Below are 25,018 nucleotides of genomic sequence, written 5' to 3'. Positions count from 1 at the left end.
AATATTAATATATATAGAAAACTAGGAGGCACTTCCAGTAAATCTGGCAAAAAAGGAGCATCATTATAGTGTCTAAGCTAAAAAACAATAAAAATAAATACAATTTATCTAATAATTTTTATGTACAGATTCTACTTTTTACAAAACATTTACCAGCCATTAACTACATCACTTAACAAATACTTGTGATAGTAGGATACAAATTATTGCTACATATATTAAGTGCAAGATACAGGTGAAAGGACAGATCTAATTTTCAACTGATAAATGATCACTTAAGTCCAATGCCTCAGTCTTAGTTTTAAAAGTTGATAAATTTGGAAAGTTATTAATAAACATATTCAGTTGTTGAGAGTGGTGAGAATTTCATTGTCATGTACAAATGACATCTCCTACACTGTTACTTTGGTTGGCAATTATTTGAAAATATTGCTTTTAGGAATACTAAATTTATGTCAATCCAATACTCTCTGGTTTGTGAATATCCTACAAATTCAAATATTTTAGAAATGCTAATTTCAACTTTCCAATGACAGTATTAAGCCTAGAAGAGGTAACAACTGGTCAGAACATTGCTTCATCAGGAATCAACACATTTTAACACCAGACATGGACTCAAAGTAACCAAACCAACCCAAACAAAACACGCTTTGGATTCTAATTAAATTTCTTTTAGTTGCATATTCTAATATAATTACAGAAAGCCAGGGAGAATCTTACTTTCAGTATTTTGCATTGATAGTTTCAGAATATTTATAAAAGCACCGATTTTCTTTTTGTGATTTGCATGATAAAAATCTCCAGGAAGAAATATCAGGGGGTGGTGGATTCAGTGATATTTATTTCCAGTGCTTGTCAACTAACAAATTGTCCTTGTTGGAATAAAAATCATACAAGTTATGTGATAATATACTAAGAAATGAACTACACTCACAAATGGAAAAAGCATACAAGTTAAGCAAATATAATATAGTAAAAATCCCATGCAAATAGTTTACAGAGTATTAAAAATAGTGATTTTGAAGCCAATGAACAAATACATACTAAAGTTCAAGCCATTTCAATCCCACTAAAAGGTAATATGCAGATATGTTAGGGTTATTATTTAAAGATAGCAACATTATAGTGCTGAATTATGCTTGTAAATAGCTAAAGCAAAGAATCTAACAATATAGGTTTTTTTGAGTCATAAAAATGATCAGTTAAATTTTAAAAGGAAGGTCATGGTAAATTCTATCAGCCAACAAGTTATATACACAAAGAAAATCTTTAAACGATTACTTTTAATTTCACAATGAACCATTTGAATAGTTTGCTATTATAAAGGGAGTCAAATTACAAGAATTAAAAAAAAAAATCCTTCCCTTCAAAAGGTATTCAAGAAGCAGTTCCGAAGCTCCAAGGGTTAATTCACATTCGGAAATGTGTGTAAGTGCTGATTGTAATAAATGAAGTCAGGGTTGAAGTATGGATCCATTAAGTCCTTTTATTCCAGAGTAACTAATAACTAAATTGGTTTGTCATAAAATTAAGGGGTGTCCTGGGATGATCCTTGAAGTTTTATGTAGTGTTCAGTCCCAATCCACAGCTCTACTGTTTTTCTTTCTTTTTAGTATTATGGGCTGCAGAATAAAACTAGGTATGTGGAGTTAGAACCTGAGGTGAAAGACAATCTCCTAATTATAGCAGAGGAGAATTTCTGATCAGGAAATTATGATTATTTTTCCTTCACTAACCATGAGTTAGAGAAGTAAACCTTTTGAAACAGGTATTTCTATTGACATTGAAAATTTAGTTAAAGCTTTAAAGCTTTAAAAATATTTTTAAGTACTTTTCTATTTATAAGTTTTAAATTCCAACCTACCATTTAATCACTTTTGGCAGATGAATGTAGTGGGTGAGGTTAATTGAATGAATGGTTGGTGTTTATCTGTGAGAATCAAGATTATTAAGATTTAGTTTTTCTTAGTAATGGTGGTAAGTGTTTAGGTTTAAAATTGCATTAAAATTCAGTAAAATATAATCTAGATGAATAGACTATTTGATCTAAAACAACTTAAAACATGATAAATTGGTAGATAATACATTCATTTTCCTTGGGATTACTCAGAAGAACTCTATAATTTGTATACTTAATCTAATTAGATTATTGGGAATACATTTATTTTTATCCATTACATGTATTTATTGGACCCTTCATAAAACATTTTCCTCCCTGAGGCATGAAGGACATTAGGGAAAAAAAGAAATATTCTTCTTTGCAGTTCTGTTACATAATACTGTTTATGATTATATGAAAATATTTTGCATCTTCATACCATGGAATGTGATTTTGTGGGTTTCATTTTAATTGAATAATACAAAAACTTTAACAGCTTTGGTTCAAAAAATAAATCAAATTCAAATATTCTTGGAAGTAGAAGTGATGATTAAATATTACTATCTTTGAAGCACTTTTATAATTACTTGCAATATTAAAAATGACTTCTAGATATGAAGCAATGAGGAAATCTGTTTGAACATGGACACGTTCAGTATTTCTTATCAATAAGAAGGCTTGCCTTTTCTTGTGCTCCGCACCTCCTCGGAGAAGCAGAAATCCACGGATACCAACATCTGCCAAGGTAATCAACCTTCAAAGTATAATATGGAGAATTTAGATTCTTTTTAGAGCCTTGGGCATATGTCAAAAGCTAGTTTTCCATCTATCCATCATTTTATATTGTTTATAGTCTTACCTGCATAAAGTGATTTATACTGGATCAGTATTTTTGAATCAGCACATTGAGTTCCAATAGCAAAACAAATACTTAATCTTCAGTTTTGTATCTTCAAACACATTTAGCAATAGAATTCTCAATTATTATTCTTTTTGTCACCATTGTTAACCTGCTTTCTAGAATGACTTCATAGTCTGAACGCAAATTAGTTTAGGTGAGGTGAAAGCACCCTTCGGTAAGCTAAAGGCAGCGTCATTTTAACAAATGAAACATGTGAGGCAAGAGCACAAATTGCCTAACATCCATGGTACATAATACAGATTGAAAAATATGTGTGCTCTTCTCTGACCATGATTTTTTAGGGTGAAACATACAAATGCTGAGAGAAACCTCAATTTATCTAATGCATGGTTTATTTCATTTACTCAGTGCTTATACTTTAAATAATTTACCCCCACTCAAATTTCCAATAAGAATTTGAATGTTTTATAAAGGAACAAACTGATATAAATATTAGACCTAAAACTGGACTGTTATTATTTCCACCTGATTAGAAATTCTAAGAATGGTTTAATTTTGGAATGCTTTTTACCTAAAATGGTAAATCTGTCTCTTAAAGTTTTAACTTTGTTGAACAAATTTGAAAAATGAACTGACAATATCAGCAAGTTCTTAGTTTTACCTCATGGAAAAATCATGAGAAAAATACACTAGGACAATGGTCATAAAGTATTTTGCTGCTTGTGAGAGAGGTGAATAAAAGAAACTCAGTTTGGTTTCAAAGTATAAAGATATTTTAGCTATCAATTATCTAGAGTTGAGCTAAAAGCATTTAAAATTTGATTTTTTTTTCCCCACACACATTACTGATAATCTCTAGAATAAGGAGAATCTTGATTTACTCTAGACTACGAAAGTTTATAGAAGTTTGTCTTATTGGTGTCTTCTGACATTTTAAAAGGCAGTTTACTTCCAAAATGGCATATAAATTAGAAAAGGCATTAAGAAGGAATCAGGATTAGGTTGGGAGGAAAGGACGATAAGACCCTTACTGTGGATATCCCCATACAGACATGGAAGCACCAAAAAGACCTCCCAAAGCAGAATAGAAATAATTTTTTGATTATCTTCTTCTCACTAGTCAGGAGTCGTTCATCACACAAATAGTTCAATTTTGTAAAGTAGTCATTTCAAACTTTAAACTTTATTTACAATGATAATTTTCATGTCTTTATTACTTAGAAAATAATTTATATTTTTTCCATCATTTAAACAAAGTATGGCCTGAGTCTCATGCTTTTGCACAGCTTTTACCTCTAAAGAAAGTTCTCTGGGAAAGTGACAGGGACATCGGGGAATCATGACCCAAGAGAGGCAGGGGACATGAAGAAATCGCAATACATACATGTAATATGAACAGTCTGCATGACATGCAATCCCTTTTCTTTAGTACTGGGATTGTAATGGTTGGAATTTGTTTGGGAATTCCATGAAAATGGACCAGAAAGAGTTGGGTGTTCTGCTTTTAGAGAATAAATATTTTCTTAAGTATAATATGAGGAAATTACCTGTTAGATGAAGACCAATATAGATGTATCCCTGTACAGAGCTACTGTCTTCATCTTCTGAAAACAAAAGCCAGTTCTTATATAAATGAGGAAAACAAATTTTTATACTTAAAGAATCTGTAAAGTGATGTTTTCACCAATGAATATTTTAAGGATTGGTTTAGATGGATAGTGGAAAGACATTCTATCAGTGTGCTAGAAATAACATTGACAACACTTGTATTATACCTGGACTTTTCTTTAACAAAGAACCAGTAGCAACAGGGTCTTCAGTTCCAACTTTTACTACCATTGGTTTTATGGCTGTCTATACAATTATCTTTTCCCTTTCCCTAAAGGGCTAGAAATTCTTTCATTTGAAAGACCTGAGTTTATCTAATGGCACCTATAAATAGACTCATATAAAAATGTAGGAAACTGTAACAAATACACTTTAAGAAATTAAGCTCTGGGGTTGGAAGTGAGCACAATAATATTGCTGTCACCAAGGAAGGGGAGAACTTCACTGCAGAAATATCTTTTTATGTCCCTAGGCATCCTTTGGGATGTACCGGGTGTGTGTGATAGCCACGTCCTTGGTGAGTCTCCATTCCTTTATTCCCATTGCCTTCTAGCTTTAATATGATAATTTATCTTTGAAGAAAAAATGATCAGTCCTAAACTGATAAACACTCTGGAATGAAGAGATTCTCATTGCTTTGGCCATCATTATTTCATATACTTTAAGTCAAAAAACAAAACAAAACTGGGCAGTTTGCTAAGATCTCTGTGTTGGCAGCCAGGCAGGCCCTTGCTTGGGACCATGTAGCTTTGATAAAGCTGCTAATACACCATTCTAGATTTACAACTGTTCTCCTGCTGTTCCACTGATGTGACACACCTAGATTTTTCCTCAACTTGTATTTATTTTAGAGACATATGGCATTTGGAGAAGGGGAAAACATTAGTTTTGTTAAGAAATTAGATACAAGAGGTATATGAATATAAATCCTTCTTTCCTTTCTCTTATTTGCAAGGGAATGAGAAGAGTTAAGTTCACTGGGGAAATGTATCTGACTCACAGTAACGTTTGCAAACATAAAGGCACACAGGCAATGCTAAGAAAATTGAAAACAACTCAGTAGGTCCTAAATAATAAAGACCTGGTGTTAACTCAAAAAAAAAAAAAAAAAGCAATTATTCTCTTTATTTAGGCAGAGTCTACAACAATTTCATCCTTTTCATGTTTTCCTACTTACTGAGAAATTTGCCTTGAAACCATGTTATTTTTTATTGTTATCATTGCCATATTTGAAGAGCAATTTCCTAGCTCCTCTCTGGAAACCTTTTAGAATTCTAACCTGATTAAATCGTTGCTTCAGAAGGGAAAATTAACCATTTATGAGAAACGAAGGTATTTTCAGTGTAAACACTCTTTTCAATGATTTCAGAGGAAATAAAAAGTAGAAATCACAATCAAGATTTACTTAGAAGCTTGTTTAGATGAGGAGCAGGTCTGTATATACTACTGAAGGAAGAGTTAGAATCAAAAAGTGTTGGGAAGAACTGGACACCGATGATAAACATATGGTGCTGATTAAAAAAGTCTTTCACTTGGGAGCCATGGACCCAAAAGTTAGCAAAAGTTACTAGTGAAAAAACATTCTTGCAGCATTCCCATTTAGTTGACACAAAATAACTGTTATCAGATTTTCATTTGTATTAGAATAGGTAGAAGAGTGACCGTACATAGACCTCCATGCAAATGAATCATCACTGTCTTACTGGGCTTGGAGATAGCTTCAAGGTATAAAAATGGTGATTAAAATATAACTTTATAAAAATGTTTCATTTTCCCTTAAAAAAAAAAGATTACTATCTACAGAAACAAAAAAAAAATCTTTATATTTACATCAAGATAACTATTCATGACAAATATAATAATATGAAATAAAATATTGAAAGTGAGTATCAACTTTTTAAATAGAGGTTTGGCTCACAGCATAAACAAGTGTAGATAAACAAAGAAACTTAAAAAAAAAAAAAAAAGACTTTCAATAATAGGCCCAGTCCCCCCCAATTCTTCTATAATCGTCCCTGCCAAAAGAAGCATGGCAACGGGCCAGACTGCAGAGAGAAGCTACCCCACCGCGCAGCACGGGGATCACCACCACGGGGCTGGCCCGCCGGGCCTTCGCCACCCAAAAGCCAATCTTCAACGGTTGCCAAGAATCGGGCTTTCACTATGTCAACAAACACGAAGCCCTAGGTTGAAATTTTCCCCTTCATCTCTTGCACAGTTGCCGCTTGCCTTCCTTTCTTTTTTCTTTTTTTCTATGATACACATTTTGTACCAGATTGAGACATGGGAGACCACTGTAAAAAGCAATTTTCCAGGTCTCGCCTGGAAACCTTTTAGAATTCTAACCTTATTAAAAGACTTGACTCCAGTCCCTTCCTAGGTGGTTATGCATAAAGAATGCCATCCCCTTACACGGTGATTTACATGTAAGTTAGGTGAGTGACAGGCATACTCACAAAGAACTCCTATACATTCACTGGGCGAGTAGGTTGGACAATACCTCCGTCTTCCCCGTTAAGGATGGTGACAGAGAGCCTCCAAGTGGTGTTTAGCAGTAGTACCAATCCCATGGCCCTCTCACCCAGCCATGCAGAGGGACCTTTATTGAAGCTACCTGGAGGAAGGCATTTGGAATGGCTGCCTCTCAGACACTCCAGAGCGAACTCTTCCCCATTTGTTCACATGTGTTGTCTGCTGCTGGAATTTTAAAAACCACTAACCACAAAACTCTTGCTTTACATACACACAAGCATACATACCCACAAACACCCATTTAATCCTCTCTCTGTCAAACACACACACATACACACATACATAGCACATGCACACACAATGTTGGCAGAATGTGTAAGAATTCAAATAATTCTCCGGAACTTTCATCCCTTAGTACTAAGAGCAAAAGCTTCTTAGTTGTAACCTACATTTCCTGCCCTTTTCCCCTGCTAAGCCTCACCATTTCCTTTGTTTTCCTTTATTTTTCTCTTATGATTTATTATATATCACAGTGACCACTATATATCTTAATATGAATGTCACTACATTGTGGAACCAGAAATTCTGGCTTTCAGTGTGTGTGTGTGTGTGTGTGTGTGTGTGTGTGAATATGCTTTACATGTATCTATGTGAGAGCTTATATACACACACACATATATATTTCTTCCTTTAAAAAAGCTGGTGTTGTGACGTGAAAGCTTCTCTGAGCAAGAATTTTTAACCATGTACCTCACTGTAAAAATAAACACAGAAAATGCAAAGAGTCCCCCAATGCAATGGCCATTCGCCCATCTTCTTGTTTTTCTACAGTGTTGTGTCTAAGTGTTGTGCTGGCTTGAAGAGAGTCTGCGACAAGTCACCCGGTTTGGGGACAGAGCTCATTCTACCCATTGTCACTGGTTTGGCTTTGGGGTTACACTCTCCTCTCCTCTTGGCTTCCCTTTTTCTTCTTCTTCTTCCCTGATGGCCTGGATCTGCTCTGAGGAGCGCTGCTGTGGAGACTGGTCCAGGGGCTGACTCTCGATCCCCGCCAATCGCTGTTCCTCCTCAATGACTTTCTTCCACATCTTGTGGTTCTGCAGGAGGTGCTGAGTTATTTGACAGTAGATTTTCCTCCTTTTGAAAGTTTTCTTTCCTGAGAAAATATAAATTAAACAACTTACTTGTGTGATGAATGCAACGGTTATTTCTTTTCACATTAATAGGAATTCAGTACCAATGGACACATATATCTATCACTTGACTTGTATATTGTAATAATGTCATTTCTGAGAACAGGGAAATAATAAGAAGATGGCAATCACCATTAATTTATCACTGAGATATAACTCTGAATAGTAGTTAACATTTGGTAATGTCCAAGACAAGGTTCTGTCTCTAAGCATCTTGCTATTACTCCCATTCCTTCGGACTCTCAAGACTTTTTACCAAGATTACCAAAATTACTTTTTGTTATGCCTTCCTTTGCATTGTCAACCAGTCCAAATCGCAAGGGTCTACAAGACTGACTTCTTTAAAGATGGTTTTGATGTTACTGCTCTTCTTCATGTGGACTAAAAAATTAATTCCAAACTCTTTTCAAAACTTTCCCACAAGCTAGCACAAACACGCATTTGTAGTCTTCATCTGTAGCCTCTTTTCTATCTTTTCTATCTATACTTATCTGCTCTATTTTTTTGTGTATACATGGACCTCTTCTACTTTCAAGTTGGTACAGACCTTTCTTCTGAAATATTCTTCTCAGTCACTGAAAGTTCATGTCCATTTATTACTTTGAGACCCAGTCAGACTTTATTGAATTCCTCTTCTAAGTAAAATCTCTCTCTCTTTCTCTCTTTCTCTCTCTCTCTCTCTCTCTCTCTCTCTCTCTCTCTCTCTCTCTCTCTCTCTCTCTCTCTCTCTCTCTCTCTCTCTCTCATCACTCCATATATGTCTCTCGGAGAAAACAGTGTTTCCCATTTTTTCCCTTTCTCATTGTCATTATCTCTTTTTTCTGGTAACTGGACATCCCAAATCATTTAGGGGAATTCTCCTCCCTTCTTTCAGTTATGTAGTTCTGGAAAAGGCAGTCAAATCCAACTTCTCTACCCACCTGTGACAACACAGTTGTGTCACAGTGACTGGCCAGTGTGTAGGTATCGAACCCAAGTCAGGCCAATCACAGTTCTTACCTGGGATTGCTCCCATTGGCAAAGAATGAGTATGAGGTTGGGGAATGAGGACTGGAGATCTTTTCTTCTCTGCCTATGTATTTGTAATAGTTAACACAGAGCTGGCTATAATTCCAGCTTCGCAAAGAAAGCAAGATTAAAAGAACAAGCTGTCAGTCAAATGAGTCAGAGACAAGAACAGGAGCATGTAATTTCTAATGCTAACCTATATTATGTTTACACAAAGCAATAGTTTCCCTTTTGTATACACTAATTTGACTGAAGTTTTGTTACTTGTAACAAAAAGAATATCTTAAAAAGTGTACATTCTCTAAAGAATTTATCTTCTTCTCATATGTTCCAGCTCCTTGACTAGACTCTTTGAGGGAGACTTGTGAAGATCTGTACAGGTCTGATACATGACAAGGCTCGGCAAACATGCATTTAATAAATAAATAGGTTACATTCCCTCATGTCCAAACAATGTTTTCAATATAGAAGTACTAAGGCAATTTTCACAGAATTGCATATCTTGATTGAAGAAATGTAATAAAATTAGTTTCAACAGAAGAAACATAAAATGTTTTAAATAATTTGCATTGGTGTTATAATTCGCTATTTAGGCTTCTAATTCATTTTCTATTTATTAAATACCTACTGTGTAACAGGTGTGCCACTCTCTGGTGACTCGCTGGTAGATAAGATAGATATAATACTTGCCAGCCTGGAGCCTTAACTCTAGGGGAAATATAGAGAGTGAACAAGTAGCTACAATGAATTATACTGAGTCCTGCAAAGTCTTTGAAAGGTAGCAGACAGAGAGGGAAATGTTTCACCTGGGAGGATACTGCATGATGGCATTGGTTTGGACTAAGATGGAGGTATTGGAAATGAAGATAGATAAAGGAGAAAAATATTTGTGAAGTTTAATCAACAAGACTTTGGCAAATGATTATATACATGAAATAAAGAAGAGGAAGGAATCATAGACAGCCCTAGAGCTACTTGGCCTGAGTAGTTAAGTGATGGGTGGTATGATGCACTGGGAAAGGGAACATCAGGTGGGACCAAATTCGAGGTGTAAGTTGAACACAAAGTGTCTGTGAATCCTACAAGTGGAGACATAATGTGGGCAGCTGATTTTGAGCTTCGAAGAGAAGGCTGTTCTCTTCTAAGCTACCAGAATATATTATCTCTCTCAGTATTTTCATCCAAGTGACTATTTTAGACTTAGGCAAAGAATTCAGAAATTAGGCTAAGATTCGACTATTAGACTGCAAACTTCTCCATGGAGAGAAGCTATCTCCCCGCTTTGTGAGGATAGCCACAAAGCCCTAGTCTTTCGTAAGAATTCAGTAGAAGTTTAGTAAATGAATCATGTCATTTCTAGTTTCTGTTCCACAGTTTCAACTAAGTGATCAAGTATGATAAGTGATAAAAGTGATAGTGTAAAAGTGGTCCAGAGAGAATTCTGATCTAATTGAGATTATATTAAAGAATTACAGTACAAGTTTTCAGATGTTAAACAGGTATATTTGGGTTTACTTAATGAAGTTGCAATGAATTGCAATGTATAACCTGGAAAAAACAAGAGGAGGAGAGGGAAAAGGAGGGGGGAGATAATAATAGCAAAAAAAGTCAGTTGTTATAAGATGTACCAAAGAAAAAAGCTCTCTTGAAGGTCACACATCAAAGTTTTTGTGAAAGTTAAGATTGCTACAGTGGTTTTATTATAATATACCACAGAAATTTCTTAAGTTTCATAGGACAAGATCGATTTTTAAAACGCAGTTCAGAAACAGGACATGATGAAATTATCTTGAATTACTTTTAAACCACACAGACACATAAAACTTATTAAACTGATGAAATACCAGAGAGAATGGATATGGGCAGAATCTTAAGCAAGACTTAAAAACAAACAAAAATTTACTCTATTCCTTATTTTATTCATGAAATGGACCCATCAATCAATCCTACATTGACTACCTACTAACTGACAGACAGTTTTCTGGATGCTATGAAAACAAGGACCGTTTGTCTAGAGCTTACCTTAAACGAGCTTACAATTTGTAGGAGAGAAAGCCAAGAAGACAAAACATGAAATACACATGCTATATTTTAGAAAAGATATAAGCATGTGACCAGGATGGCTTTGATATTCACCTCAGCTTGAGTAAAATTTAGACAGGTTTCTTCCAGACCACAGGTCTCTGACCTCCCTTTTCATAGAGCGTTTACTTTATAAAACTCAAAACTGCCAATTCTTTATCTGCCCCTTTGTAATATACAGCTTTCCTCCCAGCCTCTAGCCAGTGTTACAACTTGGGAGGACTTGGGAGCCTAACTTCAGTAAGCACCAGTTAGCAAAAACACAGCGCCTAATCGTACAGACCAGCTCCCTCTAAGGCCCTCCAGTACTTTTTCACTAGTTCATCCCAGCGCTTAAAACTCTCTTGCCTTTGTTTCAAGGAAGGTGAGTTCCATTGTTTTCCCTATTGCAATGGTCTTGAATAATGTCTTCCTTGGCATTTTTAACAAGTGTGTGGTGCCATTTCTTTTTGATACGTCAAATCAGAGTGACACAGAAGACTCAATGTGTGGGGGAACAGGTGAGATTCTTTTTTCAAGGGACTTGACACCTGAGCTGAGATGTAAATCATGAGAATTAAATACACTGGGTGAGGAAGGGGCTGGTGGATTCCAGGCAGGGAGGGGCATGCCTACAGGCACAGGGCATGGGGCCCTGAGCATGACAGCAATTTCTTTATTCAAAAGCTTCTCAACAAGGGATATATAGAGAGAATTTTTCTATCAAAAATAATTAAATGTATTAATATATTAGATTTTATAAAGCAAATCTCTAAAGTACTCTTCTCTCAAAGCCATTTACTTGTTTATTTCTACTTTGTTTTTGTTATATTTAAGAACAGATCAGTTTCTATTGAGAAATTTTAAAAGGTTAACATGCTTTTTATCCTAATATCTTGAATCAAGAGTCACAGATGACCTCTGGCTACAGGACAGACTTATGTCACAGTTATACGAAACACTCCACTGTGCAAGGTTATTATTCCATCTGAAATTTATACACATTCATGGCAGGGCATTCACAGGGAAGAAGCTAACAAAAAGCTCAATTTTTCTCCTTTTCTTTTCAGGGAAGTGTCCATGACAGCAGCTGTTCTCTTATTAATGCCCTTTAACATTAGTAATAAACCTCTCTGGAATTAAACTGAATGAAGTGACGTAGAAGAAAGTTTGTACCAGATAAATTTGCGTAGATTAGAGTCTGCAGGTGGTCTAAAACATGCTTGTATTGGGAGCCAAATCGTTGAGCACTGGAACCTTTTGAACTGAGAACAAAGAGCCTTTCATTGCTCAAATTCTAAATGCAGCTTAGTACTTCATTAGAAACCTCTTAGCTCTCTGCAGGAATCTTTCAGATTTAATTATGAGGTAGAGAAAAAGCCTTCTTTTCCCTAGGATACCATATTGAAACATTTTATTCTATGTTTCCTGGGAGGTCTCCAAGTTTTGTAAATTGGTGAAGTTATCAGTACATATTTAGTTTAATTTATTATTTATTTTTATTTATTGAATTTTAGACCAGAGAGGAAGGGAGAGGAAGGGGAGAGAGCGGGAAAAGGGGAGGAGGAGATGGGGGGAAGAGGGAGAGAGAGAGACTTGTTTTTCCACCCATCAATGTATTCATTGGGTGATGGTCTATGAGCCCTTCCTTTGGCATATTGGGATAATACTCTAACCAACTGAGCTCCCTGACCAGGGCTGCATATTTAATTCAAATCTAAGTTTAGCTAACTGAGTTAACCATGATAATCGATATGAATTCTGAGATTAAAATTACAAGCATCAAAGACAATGGAGTTAAAAATGAAGAGACTTGGGTTTCCTTTCTGATTCTGCAGAAACTATTCACACCTTGGAATGTTATTTAAATTTCTAAGCCTTAGTTTAGTCTTTTGTAAAAGGAGGCAACTGAACTAAATGACCGTCAATTCTCCTCCCATTTCTAAAATTTCATTACTCCATGTAGCCAATTCTTATGAAAAACTAACACTTTATCATATTCTTGGCTATCAAGGAATACTTCAAAGATAATTTTTCAAAAGCTACATTATCAAATCATTGTTGATGGATACTTTAGGTTTTAATATGTGGTGGCCAGTTGACATTTAGAAGTCAGTAAACAGAATCCAGAGAATTCTCATTCCTGCTTTAGTGAGGTTGATAAAAACAGGAAGGTCAGGAGAGTAACACATCAGAATCTGGATGTCAGTATGGCAACCCAACCTTAGAGAACAGAGAGGAATTAAACAGAGTATTTGGTTGTCTCATTTGGGCTAGAGCCAACATTGACAAGTTGAGCCTGTTAAATCTCCTGGCCTGGATTCTTCAATTCTTGACGCCTGGTTTATGTGTGTGTGCACTTTTTTCAATGTGTTTGTGTTCAAATAGCAATCAGTTAGGGCTCTTGGGAACAAAGATTTTCCAGAAGTTAAAGCTGACAACACTTTCCAATATCAATCAGTAAAAAATGGTCATGTCTTTAGTCAGATAGCAAATTGCTTAGTTGACTGGATGAAAAATAAATAAACAAACAAATAAACAAAATGAATGCCTGTTTACTAAATGAAAAAATGAATAAATAACCCATGAATCTCAATTATTGATGCCAGTCTCTAAATCCCAAGATGAACACAAAATTTCTAATGTAAATCTTTATATAAGCATCAGAGAAATAAAATATGATTACTTTGATAATAGAATATTGAAGGGAATAAAACCTTTTGATTTCCCCCATTCTGTACTAAAGTTAATATATAGGATAGAACATAAGCAAAAATCTGACCTAGAGACAAATGTGCATAACCTTGCCTATTTAGTTAATGATGCCTTCTTACTTATGTTTATGTGAGTTTACAATGGTCACTTACATGAAGTCAGAATAGGTTAATGCCCATGTTAGAATATCCCCTTACTAGATGGCCAAAATGGAACAAGTCATGCATTTTCCTGATTGCTAAAATATAGGAACAAATGATCAGAATGTCTTTCCTGGTAATATTTTTGGTAAGGGTTTTGAAAAATATTAATGCTGTACGTTCTTTATCTATGAAGGCAGAGAGAAACCATATACTATGTTCTCAAGAATATAGGAAAAGTATTTGTGCAATGTCACTCTGAGGGTTATAGGTTTTTCTATTCGGGTCTCCTCCTGTGGCAGGCGAAATAGCAGACAGTATTTCATGATGTGAAGAAAAATTATCTGTTTTTATAGTTAATTACATTAAATTGATTAGATTGGGTGTGCTATGCAGTCCAAATCAATGACCAGAGGTGGACCCAAAGCCACAGTCATCTCTCACTTGGGTAATTTCAATAGCCTCTTAACTCATCGCATTGCTCATACCCTTTCTTCTATCTCAAACTCAAGAATATACTCAATATAGCAGCTGAAGCAAGATAGTTAAAATGTAAGTAGAATCAACAAACACTTCTACTCAAAACCTGTGATGGCTTCCCATCTCAGTAAAAGCCAAACTCCATGCTGTGATCTACAGAGCCCTACCTCAAACCCTACGTCATCTGACCCCCCACCTCTCCTGCTGCCCTCCTGCCCCCTTTCCTCTGCTTCTGCCATCCTACTCCCCTGATACTGCTTAAACATCTGGCCAAGCCCACTTCTGAACCTTACATGGCTTGCTTTCCCCTCCCCTTGGAATTCTCTTTCCATGTCTGTCTTTATGGGCCACTCCTTCACTTTGTTTGGGTCTTATAAACAATTTTAAAATGCTCTCTTATTTAGACCTTCCATGGCCACCTTATCTAAAATTTAACCTTTAATTTTAATTTCATATCATCTTACCTTTGTTTTTCTTTTTACTCTAACATTTATCAGTACCTAACATACTTTGATTTACTGATTCATCTTGCATAATGTCTGCTGACCCCACTGGAATGCAAGTCTAAAAGGGCAAGAATTTATTTATTCTCTTGTCTGATTTGTTCACAGCTCTGTCTTTAGTACCTGGAAGAATACCCACCACACAGTAGGTGCTCAATAAATATCTGCTGAATGGTTGGGTGATTACCTCTTACTGTGTTACATGGTCTCCCTGAACCAAGCTGATAAAAGCATATATGGTACCTAAAATTCCTTTCATTTCTAAATCATTAAGATACTCTGAAGAAAAGGCCCCAATGATCTCTTTTTTACTTCACGACAAAGAACATATCTTTGTATGAACACGATATTATTATAAATCCCACAGTCTGTAATTTCTCTTTTATGAGATTTGGTAAGGGGGCTACCCATAATAAAATTCAAGAGATAATATTTGAACTCACAGTGTGTAATTTATAAAAAGTATAAGATTCATCTGAACCTAGAAATAGATTTTATATAGCTTACTCGGAGATTCATTATTTTCACAGGTTTCCTGTTCATTTGGTGCTGCTTCCTCTTCCTCCTCTTCTTCTGGGTCATCAGTATCTCCTGACTCATCACTGTCTTCCACCCATTTCCCAGGCATCAGTCCTGCTGAGTCATAGGAGTTGCACAGAGGACCCACAATGTGAGAGATAAAGGATTCTTGCAGGTTGGCCAGCTGAGGAGCAGAACGGTCCATGAAGGGGCTAATTGGTAATCCAAGGCTGGCCTCTTCATCACCCTAGAAATGGGAATTTAGCATGAAGAGTTAACTAAAAAGGCAAATGACCAAGAAAGCTTAAAATACAAGTATTTCTTAGCATCTAAGAAATATGAGAGAACTCAAACATTCATGTGTAAATTTCCTCTTTATTGCTAAGAGATTCTACCCAAATTACTAAGGTTCCTTTAGAAATGCTTTGTTGCCATTTACCACTTTTTTGATCTTGAGGTTTCAGTTTTTGATCAAGGGGAGCTATAAGTAACGGTTTAATGTTTCAGTAGATGATGTTTCTTATCACATTAGTCAGTGTGCCTTATATAATAAACGTATCATAAAACAAATGCTGGAAATAATTACCAAGCAAATACATAATCTATCATGTTTTCCTGTTTTACCTTGGCTATTAGAAATCTTAAAATACACTATTGCTCAATTAAAGTTGCTAACGTATTCTAGCTTTTGGTTGAATTATATCATTTGTGATTATATGGTTTCTATATTCTTATTTACCTATATGTATAATAGGATCATTCTATTTTAAACAGTTCTGAGTCTTTCTGAAAAAACAATAAGATTGTTAACCAGACGTTATTGAGCAAAATTAATATAGAACTTATTAATGTTGATATATCATAAACATTGATATATCAACAATGTTTAGGACTATGTATTAGAATTACTATAAGTGAATTTTTCTTTTTCTTATTTTCCTGTATTTAAATATTTCAGGATTGATTATAAATTAACCTCATCTCTAGGAAAGGCAGTACATTATTTTCTATAAGCACAAACCTTTTATTGTGCATATGAATCTTATGAGTAATACATGCAAAGATTCTTTATAATCTCTAATATGTCCAGACAATTTATTACTTATTATGGTGCCTCATTCTATTTCTGGATGCCTGTAGTAATATAAATTTCTTTCTGACATTGACCTTCTTTAAACTGGTTATACATATAACCTTTATAGGGAAGCAGAAAAGAATTTAATGTTTCTTATAAATCAAATCCTATATCAAGTACGTCATATCATTTGTCTTCTTTAATCTCTACAATTACGTCATGATAAACCTAATCCTAAATTTGTATGTCATTCTTTTAAGTATCTGAAGATAGTTATTATATCACCTCTATTTTCCCCTGGGATTAATATCTTCATTTCTTTTAATATCTTCATGTCCTTTTATGTCACTGATCCCTGTCTTTTCTCCCTGCTCCACTACCTCCAGATTCATCTTAAGAGAGTGGCTCACAATACTAAACACAAAGTTTTAAGTATAATCTTCTCAGTGCATAAGTTTTGGTGATAGTTTTTTGGTAGTGTGCTAACCCTCACATTATCATGGCAAGTAAAATGCCTACTTTTTAAATGTTTTCATACATTGCTGTTATTAACTCTAATAGAAAAATCAATAAACTTAATCTGGTATATATTCATATATTTAAATGTAAATTGGCTTCTATTATAACAAATCTGTAAAAGACAATATTTCAGTGGCCTTCCCAATGTCTATTACTTCAACATCTTCTCTCAAATTACTTGCAAATAACTTAAGAGTTTTTATGGTTATAATTTAATCCATTTTTTTGTAATTTTTTTACCCTGTGATTAAAATTGGCCAGTGCATTTTCTAATGTTAGGGTTAGTATGAAATAGATTGGTCACACTCTCAAAGCTTTTGGGAGCTTTGGAGAATTTATGAGCAGCCTACATATGGATTAAATGTTACCTGTTCATAAAACTCGTTGACAATACCCTCTGTCCACTGAAGATGGAGCTCTTTACATTTAGCTGGCCCATTGATATCAGCCAACTTTATACACATTTGACAAACTAGTAGACGATCATTTTCATTGGTCCAATCTATTCCAACATCATCATTCACCTGTTTGAGGAACAAAGTTGAATGTGTTTTACCTCAATGAAAGCAAAAGTTGAACAGGAGAATAAACAATAGAATATTTATTGTCTTCCTGCCGTGTGGAGATCCAAATACCAAGTAATGAGGACTTTCTCAGCTATTTAAAATAATGTTGCTGGCTTGCATAAATGAATAGTAAAATAGTTCATCAAAAAAGTAAAAGAATAAATGATAGGTAATTATTAATTATGAAATTTAAAATAAATGCTATTTAAAATCAGCATGCTACCTATTACTATTAAAAGAACATAGCTACAAGTAAGAAATTTTCGTAAATTAACATTTGGGCATTTCTGTTTGACATGAAATTTTGCTTCAGGATTTTGACTTTTCTGCTATCAGATAATTCATGCTTGTATACCACAGACATGGGAACAAATTAATTCAAACAAAAACACAATGATATAATTTGATTATTTCTCTGTAGCACAAAGTATAATATATAGAGATAGGGTCTCAACTTCTCAGGTTTCTAGATTGGGATCAATGCCTATTTATCTGTGTCTAGTTAAACATTTTCTTGCAGTTCATGTTCACATTTGACATATAATAGGTGACTACGATAAGTTTTGTTCAATATTTCAGTTCTATGACACCTTTCAATGTGGCCATAAAACAAAGACTGACACAAATCTAGTTACCTTGGCATTAAATTTGGCTATAAAGTCAAAGTGTTTCTTCAAGTCTGTGGCCAAAATTGCTTCAATGACAAGAAAACGGAAATGCTTAAATTCCACATGGTCAAGGTTAACTAAGAAGTTATACTCTGGCCGGGACATAAAAAGATTCCATGCAGCAGCTGCGTGATGATTCTCCAAAACTGAACGATCATTATAGAGCACCGCCTAGGCAAATAAAAGAGAGTGAAGAGTTCAATTTTTAAGTTAAAATTATAAAAACAAGAATATGCAATGCTTTTGGAATTTTCTTTTTTCAGGGAACACAGAAATGTAATCCTGTGACTGCTGCCTACTAAGAATCACTTATGCACATTGGCTACTGATTGCTCTTCTTGTTTAAAATTCCTTTTTTGTAAGATAAAGTTAATATACTTGAAACTTTATTCCAAACACTTTCCAAGTGAGGGCTTGGTGTTAGATTTTATCAAAGTTCTTGGCAGAGTATAGGAATTTAATGTCCCCAAATATGCAAATGTATTAATATCCCTAAGAAGTAACTCAGCTACTTCTAGCATCTGGAATAAGAACGACCTACTTAGTTAAACACATAACTCATAAAGAACGATGAAATCCCCGAGAAGTCCATGAATTAAAACATTCTCACCCCACAATCAGACATAGGATATATCACTCTTTAATTAGTAATTGGAGGTATACAGAAACTATATCTACTCATTTGTAATTATTAATGCTGAGGGAAGACCCAGAAAAAGAGAAAGTTGCCTAAAAATGCTAGAAGACTAGTGTGATAGAGAGTAGAGGGGGGAAAGGCATTAGGACAAAATGAAGAAGGAAGCACATGAAAATTATCATTTTTATTATTTTTTAAAGATTTTATTTATTTACTCTTAGAGGGAAAGGGAGGGAGAGAAACATCAATGTGTGGTTGCCTCTTGGGTGGTCCCAGCTGGGGACCTGGCCCACAACCCAGGCATGTGCCCTGACTGGGAATCGAACAGGGGACCCTTTGCTTCACAGGCTGGCACTCAATCCACTGAGTCATACCAGCTAGGGCTGAAAATTATTATTGAGGCAAGTAAAAATATATACATGTATAGGAACATTTAAATAGTAAATGCTGCTGGCAAGAGGATTTATATTAGACTATACAAAAAATAATTCTGTTGTATAAAGGACATATTGATATAAGTTAAAGTATGTAGTTCAGAAAAAAAAACACACTATTTTTCTTGAATATAGATTAGAGGAAAATTCTAGACTGATATATGAAACAGGAAGTGGAAATGGATGGGAATGGAATAAAAGACAAAAAGCAAACAAGGAAAAAGACAATAGGATCAGATTGGCCTTTAGAACCTCTAGAAAGAAAAATAGGCTTTTGGGACCTTTAATAACATGGGTCCAGTTAATTAAATCAAGGAGAAGCTTACTGAGTTTAATTAAATAGATAATGATAACTCAATATTTAGTGATTGATTTTGACTTAAATGTAAAAATATGCTAAGATGTACTTCTTTTGGAACACTAGGTTCAGGAAAAAATTTCCCTCAAATGAAATAAATGGATTTTTAATTCCTACTAATCAATAAAATGCCACAAATATCAGAGTTATTATAATGAAAATATTTCAAAGTAATGGGATTTATATACAAAGAGCCTTACATTCTTAAAAGTCCAAAAGTATTTGGTTCTCTAATCTTTCCAGAAAGGGACTTTTGTACAGGTTGGATTTTCTTTGTTGAGGAAGTTCATTAACATGAATTCAAACAGTTTTTCTTCCTTAGAAGAAAACTGAGAAGGGATCCCATGGGTAATAAAGTTGCATACCTGCCATTAATAACTTGGGAAAAAAAATACTATCTTTTCAAAGTTAGCATGTTCTCTAAGAGTTTTATGTCAGGGCCGAAAATAGTTAGGCTTATATTTACTTGGGTGCCTATGATAAATCAAATTTAAACAATTAATTTTCTTCAGAGAAATCTCAATTGAATCATTCCTCCTAATAAAAGTAGAGTTACCTGAGGAGCACTAGTGGCCACCAGGAACGCGTTAGTCCTTCCTGGGTGGTCATAGTCATGCATGGCAGCAGCCACATACAGTGCCATCAGCTCTAAGGCAGGGATATTTCCAGACAGACAGCCATATTTATCATCTGACACATTATACATTTTTGAGAATACATATCCCATATGTCCATGTGTAAATCCACTGTCAGAATCTGAAAAGAGAAGATGAAAGTAATGGAGATTTTTTTTGAAAGAATTAAATCAATATCATTTATCTTGACCCCCTTTAATAAGTACTCTTTTGTTCCCATAGTTCATAAGGGAGCACAGATGTACTTCCCATGTACCTGAATCACTTGCTGATCCGTGATCATTAATCACAGTTGAGAGGCCTGGAATAGGCTGTGTAGTAAGATACCAAACAGCATGTAAGACGTCGGTGGCATGGATTCTGTTATGATCTATAATCAATGCAAAAGAGCAGCCATTAATTTGTGACTTTGGGGTCCAAGGATTAAGAGTGCCATCTACTGGATAAATAGTTTAGCCCTAACACTTTACTATTCCAGTAAATGCCAGCCAAACATTCGAGGACAAATACCCTTTGATTACTTTTCCATTATTCTATAAAAAAAACACTCAATATTCTTTATCATGCAGATATCTGAAGTGGAAAAATCTGTATTCACAGCTTACCAGAAACCTAATGTACATACGAAACTCACTATGTGCAGCAACTGTAATGATTACACTTGCAGTTATGTCTGTGCTTCTGTACCAGACTGTGCGGGGATTAGAATAGAATAAAGAAAGAACCATGATACACTTCAACTGGGCAGACCAATGGCCTATACCACTCAATATTTCCTCTCTGATAAATGGTGCCCAAATATGATCTGTGAATACAATATAGTAGCATTCTTCCGTAACCAAACTTAAGATATTATAATAAAAATGAATAACATATCTTTTATATGCTGATTAAATCCACAAAACAAAATTAAAAACCAAAGTCAATAATGTTTTCTGATCTAGAAATTCTGATTTGGGAATACTGATCTAAGAATACCTAAAAAGAAAAATAAATACCTCTTTGTACAATAACGTATGGAGTTGGACCATTGAGAAGAGTAAAACTTATGGGGAAACCAAATTCTCTAGTAACAATGTCATTACCATGGGAAAGGGGGTCTATTCTATATGCAGAGTTCAGTTCCTATTGAACAGAGACCAAAGGCCCCGTGCTCTCTTCACTCCACTTCTTTTTCTGCTTCAATTCTTCTTAGTTTATTTTCATGTTTCTCAGTCCCTTTGTGTTAATTCATTGATTAGTATGCCTTATTCTAAATGTGCTTACTTTATACATTTTATTTTTAATGACCAACCATGGTACAGTTTCCTTCTCCAATACAATCATACACCACTTGAGAATGGGGATACATTCTAAGAAATGCATTGTTAGGCAATGTTGTCATTGGGAGCATCACAGCGCACACTCACAGAAACCTAGATGGTATAGCCCTCTGCACACCTCTGTATATCACTGTCGGGTAGGCAGTATGTCATTGACCAAAATGTTGTTATGTGGCATATGACTATATAACACATTTAATCTCTGAATGCTATTGAAGAGATGAGGAGGAGAAAAAATAGAATGGAACAAAAATGTTAATGGAAATTTGAGAGAAACACCTGTTCCCTTGTCAAGGAGGAAAGAAGAAACTATGACATCTGGGCTGTTAGCAGCACACAGGGGAGGTAGGTAGATGGTGCCTATTTCCTACAACTCTGGCAACTCTCAGAAGTCAATACTTACGTGACATGGGTCATTCAGTTGAGGGGCTTTGAGAAACAGAACTTCTTAGGCTACAAAGGATGGCAATAGCAACATCTGTGCACTGTCATTGCTACAGGTGAATACTAATATCATCTAGTACTTCAAAGAACAGTTTTATTAAAATTGAAGTCTATATCTCTGTGCATAGACTATCTCAAATGATTCAAAGCAATTATATTTTATGTCTATACCTGTGTCATGGGCAAAGCTGATCACGACAAAAGTTCCTGGATTTAGGACAGATCTGGTTTTGTCTCTGCTCTGATATTTATTACCTGTATTACCCTGAGTGAGTTACTTAAAACTCTAAGTCTCATTTCCTTTTCTTAAAAATAAGAAGATAATAATTCTTATTTCATAGTACAATTGTGAGAATTACAGAAGGGAAGATATTTTAAAGTGCCTGATACAGGAAGCTTGCCATTAATGTAAATATCATTCACATAAAATAAATTGTTGCTGTGAGAACAAGATGATCAATTTAGCACAGATCACTGGTTTTCCCTTGGTGATTTGTAAGAATAAAACTGAAATGCTAAAATGAAAGCTATGCTAAGTTCTTGAGGAGGGAGAAGGCAGTGACGACCCAGTGAAGGAAGAGAATGGCAGCTGGGCGGAGGATGTCTCTGTTATGGGACACGTTAGGAGAATTTCTGAGAGTTTTATTTTTTCCTGTTGCAAGCTGGGAAATTACTGTGTATAAGCAATTATCATTGCTATTGCTAGTCAAGGAAACCTGTGCATGCACCCAGCATTACAGGGTGGATGGGGACGTATCAGGGTGTTGGCAGAGCTTGTTTGGTGTGAGAAATAGACAATTATCAGGTACAGGAAACTTGCAGATCATGAACGGTTTTGCTTCCTGCCCTGTTCCCCACCCCAAGGCACAGGTCTAGAAGACTTTACAGGCAATATTTCACACTTCCAAGGAACAATCTTATCTAAATAATATGTTTGTAAATATAAATAACATATATAAGTATATATAGTAAGGGAAAGAGAGAAAGAGAGAAAACATGTAGATCTAGGAGAATTACATTGTCACTATCACTTAAGCAGGATGAAAAATCATCTGCCTTTTAAGTAGTCAATAACATGATTAGTAAATATTTACATATGAGCTACTATGTGCAAGTATTGTGGCAATTTTTCATATCACTGTTGCTCTTACCATTGACTCTCTTATGACCAACTCAGGAGGAAAGGCACCCAGGAAAGAAGCTAGCTATGTCAACAGAGAACTGACAGATTTCTGTAAAACACAAACATCCCTATCTCTCTCTATATATATTTTAAAATCTAGATTCCTTAAATTTTGGTAAGGATTCTGGGTACAAATTTAAAGGCTTTCGTATTTTTACTCGCTTTCTGGAAAATTAAAAAAGTATACTTAGAAGTATAATAAAATTTAGTTTCTAAAATTTTTAGGCCACTGTCATATTAAAGTTAATCTTTCCCTATTTTGGTTACTCAGGCTTTTTTCACTTAGTTATGAATTTATTTAGCTAGAGATATTCAAAGTATAGTTCTCTAGCAATAAATATTAAAAAGTAGACATACTATAAATTTTTATGTATGCTAATTATAGTTAATGATAAACAAAACTTTTAATAATTAACTATGTTAGTATAAATTGACAACCTTACCACATTCAAGGTACCATTATTTAAAAGTGATCACCAATCAAGCTAAAGATTTCTTGTGAAAAGATATAAATCCCCTTTACAAAAAGTGAGGTTTCTAATAGAACATGCAGGTTTATGATAACAAATTCATTTTCCGTGAAATAAATTACCCATTATTTCAGGAAAAATCTATTGATTGTAATATATAAAAATGCAATAAGAAAAATATAAAAATTAATTAAAAATTTAGAATATGGAAACTTTTTTTTAATACTTAAATACTGTTGGACTTTCCCTACAATTTAATGGTATACAGCCTAGAGAAATGCTAGTAATTATTACATCGATTACTCAGTGGAACTTGACTGTAGCGGACTATATCTCTAAAATACATTAGGAACTATGACATTAATTTATAAAGCTACTCTGGTGACTTGCTGTCCTTCAGTGTTTCAGTGGCTTCCTTTCTATAATAGTTTATTTATGTAACTACTTAACCTTTCAGAAATCACTAACACATGTCAATCACTGGCATCCAACCAGAGTGGGCCTTGGAAAAATGTTATTAAGAAAGCAAGACTTATCTTGAGATCCTTTCAAACTACCCTTTCTCATGTCTCCCTTCCAGTTTCCAAAGCCCCATTGACCGGACTTTCCCTAGCGGCCCAACGTTCTTAAGTTCCTCGTTCTTCTACCCCCACTATCCTACTCTGCCTGCATTCTGGTCCCATGTTCTCCAACATATCTGATTTGTAGATTTGATTCTTCCTTCTCCTTTGCTATCATACATAATCAGCTGTGCATTTTCACCCCAATGTAGCATGTGCACGGTATCTTGACAAACGATGTATTACTAATGGATCACTAGGTTAATGTACTACCCCTCTCTGGAAATACCTGTGCTTCATCTGTCTCCATCTAATTTTTATTTATTTCAGCTCTTTGTAACTACAAAAAGATAGGATTCTAAAGTCTAAGTTACATAAAAGCAAGAGTAAAACTTAGAAGTAAAAATATGATTTAAACAACACAGTTCTAAGGCATGTTCCAACCAATATATATGTTTGAGTATATCTCTTTCTATGAATTTATTTTCTAAAAGTACCACATGATTTATACATATTTCACAACTTCATTGATTTATTGACATTTTCTCCAGTTCCATGTTTTTTAGCAAGTAGGACAATTCTACTTATGTGTTCTGTTGCTACCTGAAATGCTACATACTGAAAATGTAATTTAATATCTTTGCGTTCCAATTTCTCATGATTCTAAATGACTAACTTTTTCTCACAATATTCAAAGTTTATAAGCC

At 34.7% G+C, this 25,018-nt stretch overlaps 1 protein-coding gene across 1 annotated transcript in view; it reads right to left on the bottom strand.

The window, feature by feature from the left end:
- Positions 1-5,449: 5,449 nt before the first annotated feature.
- Positions 5,450-25,018, bottom strand: part of PDE3A (phosphodiesterase 3A) — a 298,190-nt gene continuing 278,621 nt past the window's right edge. Inside the window, exons 11-16 of the mRNA XM_090272895.1 lie at positions 20,589-20,702; positions 20,254-20,453; positions 18,236-18,439; positions 17,403-17,558; positions 15,429-15,687; positions 5,450-7,977 (exon numbers count right to left, since the gene is read on the bottom strand). Coding sequence (XP_090129021.1) covers positions 7,736-7,977; positions 15,429-15,687; positions 17,403-17,558; positions 18,236-18,439; positions 20,254-20,453; positions 20,589-20,702 — 1,175 coding nt within the window. The 3' untranslated portion in view covers positions 5,450-7,735. The remainder of the gene's footprint in view (positions 7,978-15,428; positions 15,688-17,402; positions 17,559-18,235; positions 18,440-20,253; positions 20,454-20,588; positions 20,703-25,018) is intronic.

The sequence above is a fragment of the Furipterus horrens genome, unplaced genomic scaffold (genome assembly GCF_987537825.1).
Source record: "Furipterus horrens unplaced genomic scaffold, mFurHor1.1.pri manual_scaffold_4, whole genome shotgun sequence".
Taxonomy (NCBI): Eukaryota; Metazoa; Chordata; class Mammalia; order Chiroptera; family Furipteridae; genus Furipterus; species Furipterus horrens.
The sequence above is the reverse complement of the archived record's forward strand: the minus strand, read 5'-3'. Positions and strand labels throughout refer to the sequence as shown.